Source organism: Hemiscyllium ocellatum, chromosome 44 (assembly GCF_020745735.1).
Source record: "Hemiscyllium ocellatum isolate sHemOce1 chromosome 44, sHemOce1.pat.X.cur, whole genome shotgun sequence".
Classification (NCBI taxonomy): Eukaryota; Metazoa; Chordata; class Chondrichthyes; order Orectolobiformes; family Hemiscylliidae; genus Hemiscyllium; species Hemiscyllium ocellatum.
In genome coordinates, this window is record NC_083444.1 from 5,501,791 (window position 1) to 5,520,245 (window position 18,455).

Genomic DNA, 18,455 nt, shown 5'->3' on the forward strand with positions numbered 1-18,455 from the left:
GTGAGCCAGGGTGGGCGTGGTGGCTATCAGGAGCTGACAATCAATGTAATTGTCTGGCTAAAATAGCCCTCACTGATCTGGGCACCTCCTGAGACTGTTTACCATACAGTGACTTTAAAGGGCCAGACCAAGTTGAGCAACTGCCCGTGTTGTATGCTCATTGCTGCCGTGGATACGCTACAGACTGGTTACATTAGGGGCGGCACGGTGGCACAGTGGTTAGCACTGCTGCCTCACAGCGCCAGGGACCTGGGTTCAATTCCCGCCTCAGGTGACTGACTGTGTGGAGTTTGCACATTCTCCCCGTGTCTGCGTGGGTTTCCTCCGGGTGCTCCGGTTTCCTCCCACAGTCCAAAGATGTGCGGGTCAGGTGAATTGGCCGTGCTAAATTGCCCGTAGTGTTAGGTAAGGGGTATATGTAGGGGTATGGGTGGGCCGCGCTTCGGCGGGTCGGTGTGGACTTGTTGGGCCGAAGGGCCTGTTTCCACACTGTAAGTAATCTAATCTAATTACCAGACAAGCAATGTGGAGGCCTGGCTTAATAATCCCAATACATTAGCACATCTTGTGAATTCAAATTCGGCTCATTAAATATGCCAGGAATGAAAATACCTGTCTCAATAATCGTGACTATGAAGCTATCATTGATTATTCAAAACAAAGTGTTCAGTTCACTACTGTTCCTGGGAGATGGTAATTTGCTGTAACTGCGTCAGGCCTTCTCGTGACTCCAGAATCTCAGCTCTGAGGTTGACTCTTAACTGCCCTCTGAAATGACCCAACACGATGGTCAGTATGTCAAACAATGAGTAAAAAAAAGACTTGACAATGGACTTACCAATGCCACGTGGGAAGCAGTGATTCCGATAGATTGCTGCTTCCCAGCACCTTCTGGAGGCTAATTCCTTTGCTACTTTTTAGAGATTTATTCATTCAATCTGAAATCATGGATATCTTTTATATTAAAAAAAAAGCTTTTTAAAAATTCCAAACTTTTGACTGATGTTGTGTTTTAATGATTTGGAGATGCCAGTGTTGGACTGGGGTGTTCAAAGTTTAAAAATCACACAGCACCAGGTTATAGTCCAACAGGTTTATTTGGTAGCACTAGCTTTCAGAGCAACGCTCCTTCATCAGGTGGTATTGGACTCCACAACCACCTGATAAAGGAGCAGCGCTCTGAAAGCGAGTGCTACCAAATAAACCTGTTGGACTATAACCTGGTGCTGTATGATTTTTAACATTGTGTTTTAAGTCATTGTGAATGAAAAGATTTGAAAACCTTTTGAGGGCGCAGTAAAGATTTTGAGATGGGTTCCAGGAATGGGGTTTTTCAGAAATGGGGATAGATTGGAGAAACTGGGGCCTGTATCATTGGAAAAGAGAAAACTGAGAGGACTTTTGATAGAGGTGTTCAAAATCATGAGAGTCTGGGCAGAGTCGAGAGGGAGAAGCTGACAGAAGAGAACGAGATGGCTCAGAGTTCAAGTAACTGGCAGCAGAGGGTGTGAGGAAAAGCCTTTTTTTTATTTACAATGAGTGGTTAGGATCTGAAATATGGCCTGTGTGTGTGGTGGAGGCAGGTTCAACCCTGGCTTTCAAAAGGGATTTGCAGGGCCATAGGGAACAGCTGGAGTGGGTGGAAGTGCAAAGGGATGTCAAGGGTACAAGGGGCTGAGCGGCTACTTCCTGTGTTGTTGTGTCCTATGATTCTAACTTGCTTTCTATGTTTCAGTGCCAAACCATACCAGGAGATTTCTGTCTCCCCGCCCTTACCCCTCCTGGGATTGGATGACGCTGCTCTCTTCCCTCGATATTCCCGGGTGCGGCTGGGTACGGGAGAGGGACTGGTGGCTGAATCCTCCCTCTATGAGAATCAGATTCTGAAAGACACCCTCGATAAAGAGCGCACCAGGAGAAAAGTAAGGATTGTGGTTTATTGGTAATACCACAGGATTAATATTCCAGAGCCTCTGGGAACACATAGTCATAGAGTTGTACAGCACACAAGAAGAGCTTTTAAAGACTCATACAGCACAGAAACAGACCATTCAGTCCAACCAGTTGATGCCGACCATAATTCCAAACTAAACTAGTGTTACCTGCCTGCTCCTGGCCCATATCCTTCCAAACCTTTCCTATTCACGTACCCATCCAGACATTGTAATTGTACCTGCCTCCAGCACCTCCTCTGACAGCTTATTCCAGACACAGACCACCCTCTGTGTGAGAAAGTTGCCCCTTGGGTCCCTTTTAAATGTTTTTCCTCTCACCTTAAACTAAGCCCTTTAGTTTTAGACCCCACTCCCCTAGGAAAAAAGACCATGGCTGTTCACCTTATGATTTTATAAATCTCAAAGACCACTACTCAACCTCCTACACTCTAGTGCAAAAGGTCTCAGCCTATCCAGCTTCTCCTTACAACTCAAACCCTCCTTTCCCAGCAACATTCTGGTAAATCTCTTCTGAACCCTTGCCAGCTTAATAATAATCTTCCTATAACAGGGCGACCAGAACTGGACACAGTGTTCCAGAAGAGGCCTCAACATGACATCACAACTCCCATACTCAAAAGGTCTGAGCAATGAAGACAAGTGTGGTACATGTCCTTTTAGTAAAAAATGAGGTCTGCAGATGCTGGAGATCACAGCTGCAAATGTGTTGCTGGTCAAAGCACAGCAGGCCAGGCAGCATCTCAGGAATAGAGAATTCGACGTTTCGAGCATAAGCCCTACATGTCCTTTTAACCATCCTGTCTACATGAAATGCAAACCTCAAAGAATTATGTACCTGAATCCCTACGTCTCTCCGTACTACAGCTGAAGGCTCTTTTATGATATGTGGACACCGCAGCAAGGCTTTCGCCCATCCTGAATTATCCTTAATCCAATTGTTTTGCTGAGATCACTTCAGAGAGTAATTAAGAGTCATTTACTTCGCTGTGGGTCTAGCGTTACACATAGGCCAGTCTGGGTAAGGATGGCAGATTTCATATCCTAAAAGGACTATTGCAAAAGGGGTTTTGCAATAGTTACCATGGTCTCCATAACTGAGACCAGCTTTCAATTCCAGATTTACTGAATTTAAATTCCATCAGCTGCTGTGAACCTGTGTTGTGGTTGTACATGAAGCTGGTTAGGCCACTTTTGGCATACTACATTCAATTCTGGTCTCCCTGCAAAAGGAAGAATGTTAAACATCAAAGAGTTTAGAAAAAAATTACAATGATGTTGACAGGATTAGAGGGTTTCAGCTATGGGAGAGGCTGAATAGACTGAGGCTATTTTCCCTGCAGCATCGGAGGCTGAAGGATGACCTCCCTTACAAAATGATGTTTATAAAATCATGAGGGACATGATTAGGGTAAATAGTCAAAGTCCAAGCCTCCAGGTAGGGGACTCCAAAACTAGAGGCGTAGCTTTAAAGTGAGAAGGGAAAGATTTAGAAGGGACCTGAGGGGCAACGCTTTCACAGAGAGGGTAGCGCATGTATGGAATGAGCTGTCAGAGGTGGTATTGATGGCAGGTACAATAACAAATTTAAAAGACATATGGATGTGTACATGAATAGGAAAGGTTTTACGAGAAAAATGGGCCAAATGCTGGCAAATGGGACGAGATTAATTTAGGACATCTGGTCGGCATGGAATCTGGAATTGAAAGCTGGTCTCGGTTATGGTGACCATAGTAACTATTGCAAAGCCCCTTTTGCAGTAGTCCTTTTAGGATATGAAATCTGCCATCCTTACCCAGACTGGCCTATGTGTGATGCTAGACCCACAGCGAAGTAATTGACTCTTAATTACTCTCTGAAGTGATCTCAGCAAAACAATTGGATTAAGGATAATTCAGGAAGGGCAAAAGCCTTTGTGCGGTGTCCACATATTATAAAAGAGCCTTCAGCTGTAGTACGGAGAGACGTAGGGACTCAGGTACATAATTCTTTGAGGTTTGCATTTCATGTAGACAGGGTGGTTAAAAGGACATTTACCACACTTGTCTTCATTGCTCAGACCTTTTGAGTATAGGAGTTGTGATGTCATGTTGAGGCCTCTTCTGGAACACTGTGTCCAGTTCTGGTCGCCCTGTTATAGGAAGATTATTATTAAGCTGGCAAGGGTTCAGAAGAGATTTACCAGAATGTTGCTGGGAAAGGAAGGTTTGAGTTGTAAGGAGAAACTGGATAGGCTGAGACCTTTTGCACTTTAGTGTAGGAGGTTGAGTAGTGATCTTAGAGATTTATAAAATCATAAGGTGAACAGCTATGGTCTTTTTTCCCTAGGGTAGTGGGGTCTAAAACTAAAGGGCTTAGGTTTAAGGTGAGAGGAAAAACATTTAAAAGGGACCCAAAGGGGCAACGTTTTCTCGCAGAAGGTGGTCTGTGTCTGGAATAAGCTGTCAGAGGAGGTGCTGGAGGGAGGTACAATTACAATGTCTGGATGGGTACGTGAATAGGAAAGGTTTGGAGGGATGTGGGCCAGGAGCAGGCAGGTAAGACTAGTTTAGTTTGGAATTATGGTCGGCATCGACTGGTTGGACGGAATGGTTTGTTTCTGTGCTGTATGAGTCTTTGAAAGAAAGCAACAGCTCTTCCACTTCTCTTCAGACTTTTCAAAAGCCTCCTCTGCAACTCACCAACAGAATCCCTCCTAATTCCTGATCACAACCAGATGCATCTCTATTGTGTCTTGCTTTGAGGAGTGAAATGTCCCAAGCCTCAGCAAATAGAGCCTGTCCCCGAGCTGTGTGGAATATTAGCAAAAGCTTGACTGAAATATGTCAGTTTAGAGGATGTCTTTAGTGAGGATATGATGAGGCAACTGATGGCGTGGCTGCATGGGTGAAGGGTTTAAAATTAGCGATGTGTCTTTAAGATATCTGCTGTGTGTGGAGGACTCTTGTACGCGTGATCATAGTTTGGGGCCTGAGATTGATTTTTTTTTGTCATCAAGTCTGCAAAATGTCCTGGGGATCAAATCAAGAGCAGTCTCAGGCTGATTTGATATGGCATTTGGTGGTATGTTTAAATCAGAGTTTCTGTGACTACTTGGGTGATAAAGCTACAAAGAGCCAGGCTGTATGAAGCATCAAAGGGAGTATTTAAAATCGGAGTGGACCAGGAATTTGAAATGCTCTGCATTTCATTTTAAAGTAAATTGCAAAGGCTTTGGCCCTGTGTCTTCCTCTGATCTCTGTCAGCCACAGGTTCATGTTCCGACAAGTAGAGTGCTCATACTCTGACAAGATCCTAGTCAGTGTGAAATTGAGGATGTTTCCACGTGTTGCAGTGTTTCTCTGCTCTATTGACCTCGCTGGTTATTTGTGAGCTGCCTAGAAGGAGCTTGTGTTGGTATTAAGCAGCTTGGGGCCCTGGCTCCCTCACTTGCTGGCTGGTTGTATTAAAAAGCCAAACACCCCTCTAATCCCTTTAGCAGGTGCTGATCCTGTCTCCTTGCTACTTGCTGTCAACCCAAAAGCAGCTTTTTGGAGTCAGCTTCTGTCGCGAACCCTAGGTGGCCCTAGGTTCATGTGGCCTCAGTCTGAGTATCACAGGGAGGTTACATCACTGATAAAACCTGGAGAGCACTCCCCCAGCTACATGTGTGGCAGACCCGAGCTTAAACTTTATTCCCTCAGAATAGCATGGTGAGGGAATGTGTGACCTCACAAAAACAAATACAAAATCAGTTCTGTTTGATTTATGCTGCCTTATCAAATCAGTGATTTCTGACCTTTTTCTGACCCGTCAAATATAAAAAAGTAAACTCCCTTGGTGTGAGTTGCAGAATGTAATCTAACTGACGGTTCAGGGATTTATACATAGACCAACAGATACCCAGGAATGAGTTACAAACTAGAATTTAATCAGAGTTCAGGGAGTTTTTACACTATTATAAGATAATACATACCTGGGAACATGTTGCAGACTGAAATTTAATCAGAGTTCATGAATTTATTCCATAGAATATAAAAAACAGGATGAGTTACAGATTGGAATCTAATCAAGGAGTATGGAATGGTTTGTGCATAAAATAACAGATACCGAGGAATGAATCACAGCCTGGAATCTAATTGATATGGGATGGTTTATATATTTGAATAATTGATATCTGGGAGTGAGTTACAAACTGGAATCTAATCAAGGGTATGGGGTGGTTTGTATGTACAATTACAAATACCTGTTAGTGAGCTACAGACTGGAAACTAATCCAGGGGTATGGGCTGGGGTATGTATAGAATAACAGATACCAGAAATGAATTGCAACCTTGACAAATCAAGGCATTCAAATGGGTTACATGTTCTTGCTTAAAGAGGATTCATGACTTAACTTCGGGAGGTTTAAGAAGAAGCAATCCATTAAGTTCTTGCAAACACTTCATCTCTTACTCCTTGCGTCGATTACTGTCTGCCAACTGTCTCACAGAAACTTATTCCTTTGCCTTTCCCACTAAGCATGGGGAGTTCCGTTTTTGCAACATTTTCTCAATAACTGATGTTAAACTAACTGATGAATAATTACCTGTTTCTTTTTTGTCCCCATCTCTTTTAGAATAAATGTTACATTTGTAGTTTTCTACTCTTGCATTTTTCCAGAATTCAAGGATTCTTGGAAAATTACTACTATTACTACTTCTTCATTTTTCATTTTTAAATTTTTTTTCCTGAAGAATGTGTACCTAGATACCTTCGTCTCTAAGATGGTGCTATAAGTGGCAAGTTGTAAACTTTTTACTGGTATTTGTGAGTTCATGTGACAATAAAACTAATTATAAAATTCATTTAAGTTCCACCAGGACTTGTTGGTCTTAGCCCTTTCCCTTGTACTTTTTCTAATGATGGTTATCCTATTTATTTTGTCCCTCCTTCTTACCTCTATTATTTAGTATTTCTGGAACACAATTAGTGTCTTCTACTATGAAGGCCAATGTAAAATATTTATTCAAGTTCTCTGCCATTTCGTGGTTTCCCCTTTATTACTTTTCCAGACTCATTCTCTAAAGGGGCTATGTTTGCTTTGGCCCTCCTCTTTTATATATTTAAAGAAGCTTTTTTTTTCTGTTCATCTTGATATTACTTGCAAGTTTACCCTCAATTTGTTTTCTCCCTCTTCATCATTTTCTGGGTCATTTTTGTTGGTTTTATAACCTGCCCAGTCCTCTGGCTTACCACAATGTTGACATATTGTATGTTTCTCTTCTTTCAATTTCATGCTATCCTTAATTACAGTTGGCTTGTCCCCTTCCTAGAATCCTCCTTTCTCACTGGGATATCTCTAGAAGGTTGATTATGACGAGTGTTTTCAGGTAAATAAATTCCATCCAGTCTTGCTGAAGTGACATTTTTTTTTGAATATGTACATCTCTAGAAAGGATCTAGACACCTTGTGAAGATAAAAGGCAAATTGGGCATCTTAATACATTTGTCTCTAACAACTTTTGTGTTTCCTTTTTGAAGGCTGACATTCTTTTTTAAGGAGTAGGAGAGGAAGAGGCCATTCATCTCAAGCTTGCTCTGCCATTCAATGACTGATCGGATGTGACCTTAAACTCACTTCCCTGACTCTCTCCCCTCGCTCTTGACAAAGTTGATGAGGAGAAACATCATCTTTTCATTATCATGACAAGCCCCTTCAGAAACTTATTTGCTTGAATAAGACCACCTTTGATTATCTTAAAGTCCGTTGAGTTACTGACATAACCTGCTGAGCTTTGCCTTGCAAGACAAACCCCTTTCCTCCCAGGAATCAGCTGGGTGAATTTGACCATGTGACTCCACAGGAAAAACACCTTGATATTCTGGCCAATGTAGAGCCTTTTTCTTACCCTTCTGTAGACTTGAAAATTTCAAGCATTCAGGGACATATGAGGCAGGCAAGGCGCATGCTAATGTCTGCATTGTGTAGTTGATTTTGTTCCGGAATATATTGCTAGCCTGAATCCAGAGCTTATAGCATGAGGAGGGGGCACTCAACATCAGTCATGGATGATGAGCAATCTATTCTGCTCTCTGCACCTTTTTATGGGTGTGTTGGAAGGATTTGCAAGTTGATAATCAACCTGTTTGCCTGCACTTTGAACTCACCTTCCTTAGCCTTTATGCCATTGGGTTGGACTTATATCAAAGACTTCTAACTCGGAGGTAAGGAAGCTGCCTACTCTGGCACAAGACCCCCTAAGCTCGGATGCTGCCTGACCTGCTGTGTTTTTCCAGCACCACACACTTGACTCTAATCTCCAGCATCTGCAGTCTTCACTTTCCCCGAAGCTTATTCCTCTACCCTGTTTAAAAAAAAAAGCGACAGGAAGAAATTCATATTAGTTTTATGAATGCTGATTTCTTAAAAAGAAAATAACCTTCTTATTCTGAAGCCTCTGTTTCTATGGGCCTGATTTGTTCAGTCTATCCTTTCGACCCTGCCCTTCTAGCTCTCAGAATTATACAGGCATTAATTGTTCAGTTGTGGAGCTGTGATTGAAATCTAATTTCTTGCTTCGTTCAATTACAGCACTGCGAGAAACAGATTCAGAGTCTTCAGAACAAAATCCTGGAGCTCCAGCAGCAACTGGCTGTGGCGGTGTCAGCTGATCGGAAGAAAGACATTATGATCGAGCAGCTGGATAAGGTAAAAGGTGAATGGTTTTAAGTTCAGCAGCCTCTCTGTAACCACGAGGGATATTTGAAGTGGGCAGTATCATAGGGCACAAGAGACTGTCTTCCAATGAAGGACTGTATATGAAGGTGTCAGAGAGGGTTCAGAAAAGATTCACAAAAATGATTCCAAGGATGAGAGACTGCAGTGACATGAACAGATTTGGGAAGTTGGGACAGTTTCCCTTGAAGAAGATAAGGGACGGGAGGAGATTTGATTAAGGTACTCAAAATCACCAGGGGTCTGCACAGGTTGGATGGGGAGAAACTGTCCCCACTGGACGAAGGCTCAAGAATGAGAAGACACACAAAATTGAGGTTATTGGCAAAAGAAGCATCAGAGCGAGACAAACTTGTGTTTTAAAACAGGGAGTGGTTAGGATCTGGAGTGCACTGTTTTAAAATGTGATGGAGGCAGATTCAACTGAGCGATTTAAAACAGAATTGGGTTATTATCCGAAAAAGATGTGGGATTTTGGGGAGATGGCAGTGGAGTGAAACTGTGTGAGCAGAAAGACTAAAAAAAACAGAATTAAAGCTGAAAGAATTCCAGATGTTGTAAATCAGAAACAAAAATAAAAGCTCAGCAACACCTGTGGAAAGAAATCAGAGTTAATGTTTCAGATCGAGTGATCCTTCCTCAGACCTGAGAAAACTCTGATTTCTATCCACAGATGCTGCCAGATCTGTTGAGGTTTTCCAGTGATCTCTATTTTTGTTAAGAAAAGACGAGGCATTTTTCTTAACATAGAGTTGTTTGTATGTGTAATGAACTTCCTGTGGAAGTGCTGGATGTGTGTACAGTTACAACGTTTAAAAGTCATTCGGATAAGTACATGAATAGGAAAGCTTTGGAGGGATATGGGCCAGGAACAGGCAGGTGGGACTAGCTTGGGATCATGGTCAGCTCGGACTGTTTTTATGTTGTATGACTGACACTTAGGAGGATCAAGTGGAACTGGTTTAATATTCTGGTGGGAGAAACAAAATGGATTATTAAAACTATTTGTCTCTTTGCTGGAAACTGAATTTGCTCCTGTGGTTTTGTTTTTATTTTGCATTTGTCTCTTTTCCCCTCCACGGACAGACACTGGTGAAGGTGGTGGATGGTTGGAAGAAACACGATTCAGAGAAATCGGAAGCCATGAGGCAACTGCAGGAGGATCGCGAGGCGGCAGAGAAGGGGCGCAGCAAGCAGCAACAGGTAGCAGCAGCTTTGTTTATGAAGAGGGGGTGAGGTGTCTGGACAGTGTTCTCTTCCTGCCTCTGTATCCATGCTTCTGCCATCACCTACCACAACACCATCCGACACACGCACCAAGGATCCTTGAATTCCTTTTCATCCTGACCTCCATTCAGTCGGTCGCAGAGTCACACTGGGACTCTGCTGGAAAGCTTTTTGAAAGCCTCCTGGATGCCCATCTTTTCCCCCATTGGGTTATCAGCAGCAATTTAAAATTAGAATTTGGTTTCTTGTCTCATGTCCTCAAATAAGTACATTGAAAAGTTTACAGTCACCATTAAACCGCACCACCTTAGGTAGAGATTCTTAAGTACAAGTTCTTAGTGAAGAAAAATAAAGAAATAAAAGTCCAATAGTATAGACCAAAGGAATAAATTAGAAAATAATAAGGAAATAAACATTCAGAATAACAGTCTTTCCAACCCAGTTGGCACCTAGCCTGTAGACTGCGCCAGGTTTCACCTCTAGGAAGTCCACGCTAGGCTGCTCATCAATTGCCATACTGGGCTGGGAGATGGCTACACTGGGCCGCCGGGAAATCGCCGAGCCGAGCTGCGGTGAGACCGCCACTTTGTGTCTTCGGAGAAGCTGCAGCACCGGGCTCCTGAGAGACCATCACACTGAGCTGTGGAGAGACCATCACGCCGGGCCAATAGGATGCTAAGCTGGTTCCACGCTGAGACCAGGACTTCAGGACATCACTGAGATGAAAGAAAGAGAAAAGAAATCACAGATGAGAAAAAAAAAGAAACAGACTAGTTTCGGCTGAGAGTCCATCTTGCATCAATATGTGAGCTTTAACTTGGTTAAAAAACCTCTCCAGGACCTTCATGGGAATGTTATCAAACTTGTACACCAAGCTCTATAAGCAGATATTAAGGATCTTTTTAATTCATCCAGATCCTCCTAGCCCTCCATTTCCTAGGGAATAGAGGTAGGGGAAGGCCATTCAGCCCATTGAGCCGTCTGTGCTGATCGGGTACATTCATAACTGATCTTGTACCTCAACACCATTTCCTACACTATCCCCAACTACATTTAATAGCTAGAAATCTTTTGATTTCTGTCATGAGTATAGTCCATGGCTGATCTTCCACAGCCATCTGGGGTAGAGAATTCAACGTCCTCCAAGTGAAGGAAGGCCATCCTGAGGCTCTGTCCCCTGGCTCTCGATCCTCCAGCCAGGGGAACCATCTGTTCTGCATCTACTTTGTTCAACCCTATAAGAATTTTCTATGTTTGAATGAGAGTTCTCCTCTGATGCATGGTGCAAATGCTTTCCATTTTAAGGATATTGAGGTTGTCTCTCCCGTGGTGATCATTATGGAGTCTTGCCAAAAACTCCAACCTAGACCTTGCCATGAATTGGGAAATACGGACGTCTCTGTGACCCTTTCACCCCAGGGTGACAAGTGTGTGTGTGTTTTTTTGAAGAAACTAGTTTCTTAAGGAATGCTGCCACTCAGGATCCTAGCTACCTTATGTTTCCATGCTGCTAGCACCTTAATTTAATGAAGATGGTCTCCAAAGGGCATCCCATCCAGACCTACCTCCTATCCCAATTACCCTGCATTTCTCTTGGCTGACCCACTTAGCCTGCATATCCCTGGACAGTATGGGGCAATTTAGCATGGCCAATCCACCCTAGTCTGTGTATCTTTAGACTGGGAGGGAATGGGAACACCCAGAGAAAACTCATGCAGAATATGCAAACTCCACACAGAGAGCACCAGATTCAATTCCACCCTCAGGTGACTATGAGGCAGCAGTGCTAACCACTGAACCATCATACCACCAGTGATATGGTATTAACATCTGTCATTGGAAGTTCAAGGAAGGTTTCCATTTAGATATCCGGACCAATGGTGACGTCAAAGTGTTTTAAGCAGGGAGTTATTCTAGTTTGGGAAGGGCAGTGGAAACACATTCAATAGTAGTCTTCGGAATGGGGAATTAAATGCTTGACAGGGAAAACTTGCAGGGCTACAGGGGAAAGGCCAGCTCTCAGAAGCGATGGGCTGAATGGTATCCTGTGTAGTAACATCCTCATAAGCCTGAATGCTGATGAGTTGGAGATTTGTGATACAATGTTAGTGGTTTTCCCAATTTTCTTCACCCCTCTTTGTGTTACTGTTGGGTTGGCAACTTAACAATTCATATTACAAGAGAAAGGTGCTGATTGACTGGCAACTCCACTTTGTTTGACCAAGGTTTTGCCATGTAGAAAGCCCCAAGGAACTTTACCCAATAGCTCAGGAAGTATAATTCAAAAAACACACAAGGCTTGAATGTATTCCTTTGGTTTCAAAGAAATAGCCCTTGCATGTGAATGTATCTTGCTTCTAGTTAATTTTGTTCTCCATATTGTCAATCCAGTCAGAAATAGACATAGACCTTGGGTCAGGTGAAGCTAATGTTGCCATAGTCCTATTGGAGCATAGGGCTGCTCACTCAGAGGGAGACAACTGGTGGTGATTTAACCTGAGGGTCAGGCGATGGGAGAATTTGAGATGTAGAGTCCTTCATACTAACCTTAACCAGTGCAGGAATGAGTCTATGCTGTTGGCTTCACTCTGCATGACAAACCAGCCATCCAATCAACTGAGCTAACCGAGCCCCTGTTGGGTAAAGTGCACTGTTTGAGAAACTAAATTGATTTTGTCACTGTTTCCAGCAGTATTCAAGACTCAACTGCCCTGCTGGTTCAGGGTATCAAACTAGGTTTGGGGTCACAGTTCCCCAGTAAACTGTAGCCAAAACCTTGTTGAATGGCCACAGAAGATGATGATAAAGTGACGCAGCATTTCTGCTTTCTGCCCAGGCCATGTTCAACTTGGAACAGCGTTTATCTCAAGCAAACCAAACCATGATGAAGGAGCAACAAGAAAGGGGTCTGCTGGAGGAGGAGCGGGGCATGTTGGTAAGGAAAAATAAATATTCCCAGCTTGATACCAGCTTTAGAGAGTAATACCATTGCTGTGAACTGTATGGGCTGAATTAAAAATTGGGTTTTTGAGAACCAATCCTTTTACAATAGGAAATTGGCTTTTACACGAGTAACAATGTTGAGGGACTGAAATCCATGCCGGGTCTTTGGAAGTGCTGGAAACGAGGTTGGCGCTGGTCGCTATCCATGGTCCTGAACACTCTCACGAAACAGCTGCCTTGGTTTTATAACGTTTAAATGGGAGTAATTGTGAAGAAGACTGTTATTAGAATCTCTACTTCCAAAACTAATACAAGGTATATGATTAATAAAGGCTTTTTGGGTCAGAGGTCAGGGGTTAACTTGTACGGGAGATGAAATATTACTTGAGTAAATATAGAAATTGCTGGATAAGTTCTGACATAGATGCTGCCAGACCTGCTGAGCTTTTCCAGCAATTTCTATATTTGTCTCTGCTTTACACAGCACCTGCAGTTCTTTCAGTCTTAAGTAGAAGTGTTGAATTATAATTTAGATTTCAGCTGAGCCCCATGAACATCTCTCTCTTTTGCCTCCTTGTGCATTTGAGCCCCACACCAGAGACATGAACAAATAGTGTTGGCTAACATCTCTGTTCCAATACTGAGAGAGTGTTGTGCTGCCAGAGGCATTGTCTCTCAGGTGATCTATTAAACCAAGGTCTAGTCTGTTCTGAGAATGTCTGTCTGGAATATGTGTGTATGTTTCTGGAGATGGTCTTAAGCTTGTGACCTTCTCACTCAGAAGTGAATACAAAAAGAGCAGGGTAAGGGGCGAGAGCCAGTAAGAATGGACATAAGGGAAGATAAGACATAGGAGCAGGAGGGGACCTTTCAGCTGTTCAAACTTACAGTCCCATTCAACCAGGCCATAGCTGATCTTCCATCTCAGTGCCACAGTCCTCTCCTGTTCCTGTACTCCTTAACCATCTTAGAACCTAGAAATCTACTGATCAGGATCTTGAATATTCTCAACAAATGATTGATCAACCATGGCCGTATGAGGTAGAGAATTGCTAAGAATCATAACCCTCTGGGAGAACTTCTCCTCATCATAGTTCTAAATGACTGAGGCCCCTTATCCTAAGATTGAGTTCCCTCTCACATTCCAGTCAGACCAACATCCATGTAGTAAAGCCCTCTAAGAATTTTTGTTTCACGTTTCAGTGTATTTGGTCTTCAGCTGAAGTGGCAATGACTTATTTACAATGCACCAGGAACAGAAATGTAACGATGACTTGATTTTTCTGGTTTTCCCCACTGACTTTTGGCGCCCCTGCCCCACTCTGACCTTCTCTCTCCCCCCACCCCCCCCCCGCACTGTCTCCCCTGTAGGAGGAGCAGAACCAGAAGCTGCAGAAGGCTCTGGAAGTGGAGCAGCAGCTCTGCCTGAGGCTTCGGGGTGAGTACGAGGCGGCAGAGAGCAGCAGGCAGCATGAGTGGAAACAAGCCGAGGCATTGCGCACCAAGCTTGCGGAGGAACGGGAGGCGAGCAGCCAACGCGAGAAGCAACTGGAGCAGAGGATCACACAGCAGGAAGAAGAGCTTCAGAAGCAGCTGGAAAAAGAGAAGGTGAAGTAGGGGCTGGGGTGGGAGTGGCTAACCATTAAAAAGCGCAAGGTTTCTAATTCCATACCTGGATCTTTGCCAGTCAAATGTCTGTCTGACTCAGCCTTGAAATATTTCATCACCCAACCTCAACTGCTATGAGGGGAAGAGAATTCCAAAAGCTAACAAACAATATCCTTCTCATTGCTGCCTTGAATGAGCAAATCCTTATTTTGAAACTATGACCCTTGATTCTAGTATGCTCCTTGAGAGGAAATAACCCCTCAGAATGTTATTGGTTTCAATAAAGTCTCCCCTCATTCTTCTAAACTCCAGTGAAAACTGGTCCAATCTGCTCAACCTTTGTGGAATAAGTATCAAATATGCGCTTAAAAAGAGCGAGTTTTTAACTTGTGGGAGGAGGCCATTCAGCCATCATCCCTGCACTGGAGCTGTGAAAGAGTCAGTTAATCCCACTTTCCCTCTGTCCTTTCTCCACAGCCCTGTAATTATATTATTTTTCCATCTTTCTTCAAGTATTTATCCAAATCCTTTTATGAATCAGATCCCATCATCATCTATAGGTAGCTCATTCTAGATCACGGCTGCTGCCAAAAGGTAAAGCAAAGTTATTCGCATTTCTCTGTCCCTGTTCCCCCACCAAATCTCCATCTGGTTCTATCACCATTTAGTTTATCTCTGTCACCCTCAATTCCATCTACCAATGCCTCCACTGTCCTTACTGGCATGTCAGAGTGTTGTATAGCATGGAAACAGACCCTTCAGTCCAACTCCTCCATGCCGACCAGATATCCTGAATTAATCTAGTCCCATTGAGAGTCATAGAAATATACAGCATGGAAACAGACCCTTTAGTTCAGCTTGTTTATTCCAACCAGATATCCTAAACTAAGCAAGTCCGATTTACCAACATTTGGCTCATATCCCTCTCAACTTTTACTATTCAGATACCTTTTAAATGTTGTAATTGTACCAGTCTCCACCACTTCTTCTCATAGCTCCTTCCGTACATGCAGCACCCTCTGCGTGAAAGTTACCACTTAGGTCCCTTTTATATCTTTCCCCTCTCACCCTAAACCTATGCCCTCTAGTTTTGAACTTCTCCACCCTGGGGAAGAGACCTTGTCTATTTACCTTATCCACCCCCCTCATGATTTTATAAACCTCGATAAGATGTTAGATTCCTTAGTCACTCCTCAGTTTCCAATGCTCCAGGAAAAATAACCTGAGCCTATTCAGCCTCTCCCTATAACTCAAAGCCCGGTAGCATCCTTGCAAATCTTTTCTGAACCCTTTCAAGTTTCACAGCATCTTTTCTACAGCATGGAGACCAGAATTGAGCACAGTATTCCAAAAGGTGCCTCACCAATATCCTGTACAGTCACAACATGACATTCCAACTCCTATACTCAGTGCACTGACCAATAAAGGCAAGTGTGCCAAAAACCTCCCCTATCCTGTCTACCTTCAACACCACTTTCAAAGAACTATGAACGTGCACCCCGGGTCCTTTTTTTTTCAGTAACCGTCCCCAGGACCCTACTATTAGGTGTACAAGTCCTACTGCAGCTTGAGGCTTTGCTTCTGCCTTTGTTGCACAGGCAAATGCTCAACGTGAGACTCAGCGAGCACAAGACGCACAGCAAATCCTTGGAGCTGTCCAAACAGAGCTGCAGAGAGTGGAAATTGAGCTGGACACCGCAAAACGTGACAAGGAAAATCTGGAGATGGAGCTCAGCCTGGTCAAGGTATGAAATTTTCTAATGTCTTGGTTGACCAGAGTCCCTGCCCTGCATATAATCAAACCAGGAACGGATAAATTAGGAGAAGGAGGAAACCATTCAGCTCCTCGAGCATGCTTCGCCATTCTGTAGGATTGTGGCTGATCATTGGCTTCAATTCCACTTTCCCAACCACTCCTAATATCCCTCGATTCCCTGAGAGATCAAAAATCTGTCTATGTTAAATATACTCAATAGTAAAAGCACCCAAACCCATCTGGCGTGGAAAATTGTGTAGATTCAGAATTCATTGAGCATAAATGTTCTCCTTATCTCAAGACTAAATGACCAAGTATCTCTCTTATCCCAGGGCTGTGTTGTAGATTCCCAGCCAGAGGCAAACAACCCTGCGTTAGAGTCTTGGTTGTTTTGAGGAGGTCGACTCTAAAGAGTATTGGCCCAGTCTCCTCATCCTCTCTGCAACACGATTGTCATAGAGATATGCAGCGTGGAAACAGACTCTTCAGTCCAACTCCCTCCACGTCGTCCAGATACCCTAACCTAATCTAATCCCATTTGCCAGCTCTTGACCAGGTATTCCTAACCTAATCTAATCATGTTTGCCAGCTCTTGGCCTGTATCCCTCCAAACCTTCCTATTCATATACCAATCCAGTTGCCTTTTTAAATGATGTGATTGTCCCAGCCTCCATCACTTCCTCTGGCAGCTCATTCCACACACGTACCACCCTCTGTGTGAAAAGGTTTCCCGCTTAGGTCCCTTTTCAATCTTTCCCCTCTCACCCTAAACCTATGTCGTCTAGTTTTGGGCTCCCCATCTCAGGGAAAAGACCTTGTCTGTTCACCCTCTCCATGCCCCTCATGATTTTATAAACCTCTAAAATGCCACCCCTCAGCCTCCGACACTCCAGGGGAACAGCCCAGCCTATTCAGCCTTTCCCTATAGCTCTCACCCTCCAGTCCTGACACTTTGGAGGTTGTCTGGTGAATTTGCTTTTGCTGGTGCTCTGTAGGACTCCGTGCCTCTGAAGTAGGGGAAAGCCACCAAGCAGTCTTGCACTTAACCCATGAGGGCCGAATAGGAGAGAGCAGACAGATGAAGGGATGAAATATAAAGTCATGAGCAGCTCAGAAGGAGACAAATAGGCCCGTTATGTCCATTTATTTCCATTCTGTCCCTGGAACTGAAAGAGCAGAGAGGGGGACCTGTTTTTCTTTGTAAACTGCATTTGATTGTCCCTCTGTTTCCTCTTTGTATTCCAAACAGACAACTGTACTAAACTGCCTGAGGTTGACTGAGAAGTTCAGTACTATCTGAGTTAGCCAGGAGGGATGAGGCAGGATTTCTGGTCCTGATCTAGACTGGCGAACTCAACAAATGCAGGCTCGGCTTTGCGAGGTAAGCACCCTGCGCTCAAACAAGCCAAGCTGACTGTTAACGCTGCATGTGTCCCTGCTGCAGGCACGCTCTGAATCGCAGCGGGTCAAGAGCGAGACAGAGTTTAAGATGGCCCTGGAACAGCAGGTGACTGAGCGCCTGGCAGCCGTGCATGAAGACAGCACCCGGCAGACGGCCGCTGTGCGGGAGCAGCTCAGGTAAATGTCCCCCTCCCTCTGCTCGTGCTGGTCGTGTTCAGGGAACTACCTCCTGCTGTCACCCACACCCTCTCTCTTGATTTTCCCAGTTTTGACGAACAATGCTGTAGGACAGTAAAGATGAGAGTAGCATCTTTTGGAAACACAAATCTATCAACTGGCAACCCCTTTATTCACCCTGCTGTCCATGATACTTACCCAAACATTTAGCAGCAGAGCCCATGCATGCGGCTTAGCATTTGGAAAGGTAGGGGGCTGGAGAGATATAAGTAAATGAATTAGCTTTATTGCCACATATATTCAGATGACTACAGTGAAAAATTTACAATTTGCCTTGTATGGTGCCATTGTATGCAGAAAGGTACAGGTTCTTCACCACAAGTTCTTAGGGAAAAGAATTGGAAAATAAAGAACTAAGAAGTCCAGCATTGCAGATTGTTAGAATAAATTAGACAAATAGAGTTCAGAACAATGGTCCTTCCAACCTAGTTCACACTGGCAGCTAGCCTCCAGATCTAGAACTTTTGCAAGAGGGCTAATTTTCAAATTTTGCAATTGATGCTAACCTTTGAAAAATTGTAAACTGTGATGAGGACAATGAACCATTATGGAATCTAGAAAAAAGAACGAGGTTTTCTAAACTGCCCGTTCAGAAATACTATTGCACGCCTCTGTAGAAGGTGGGACTTGAAC

At 43.7% G+C, this 18,455-nt stretch overlaps 1 protein-coding gene across 4 annotated transcripts in view; it reads left to right on the forward strand.

Annotated features, from left to right (window-relative positions):
- Nucleotides 1-18,455, forward strand: part of cntrob (centrobin, centrosomal BRCA2 interacting protein) — a 47,029-nt gene that overhangs the window by 12,446 nt on the left and 16,128 nt on the right. For all 4 annotated transcript variants that reach the window (XM_060854515.1, XM_060854514.1, XM_060854517.1 and 1 more), the window contains exons 5-11: nt 1,736-1,922; nt 8,507-8,623; nt 9,737-9,853; nt 12,714-12,812; nt 14,192-14,428; nt 16,027-16,173; nt 17,629-17,762. In XM_060854515.1, coding sequence (XP_060710498.1) covers nt 1,736-1,922; nt 8,507-8,623; nt 9,737-9,853; nt 12,714-12,812; nt 14,192-14,428; nt 16,027-16,173; nt 17,629-17,762 — 1,038 coding nt within the window. The remainder of the gene's footprint in view (nt 1-1,735; nt 1,923-8,506; nt 8,624-9,736; nt 9,854-12,713; nt 12,813-14,191; nt 14,429-16,026; nt 16,174-17,628; nt 17,763-18,455) is intronic.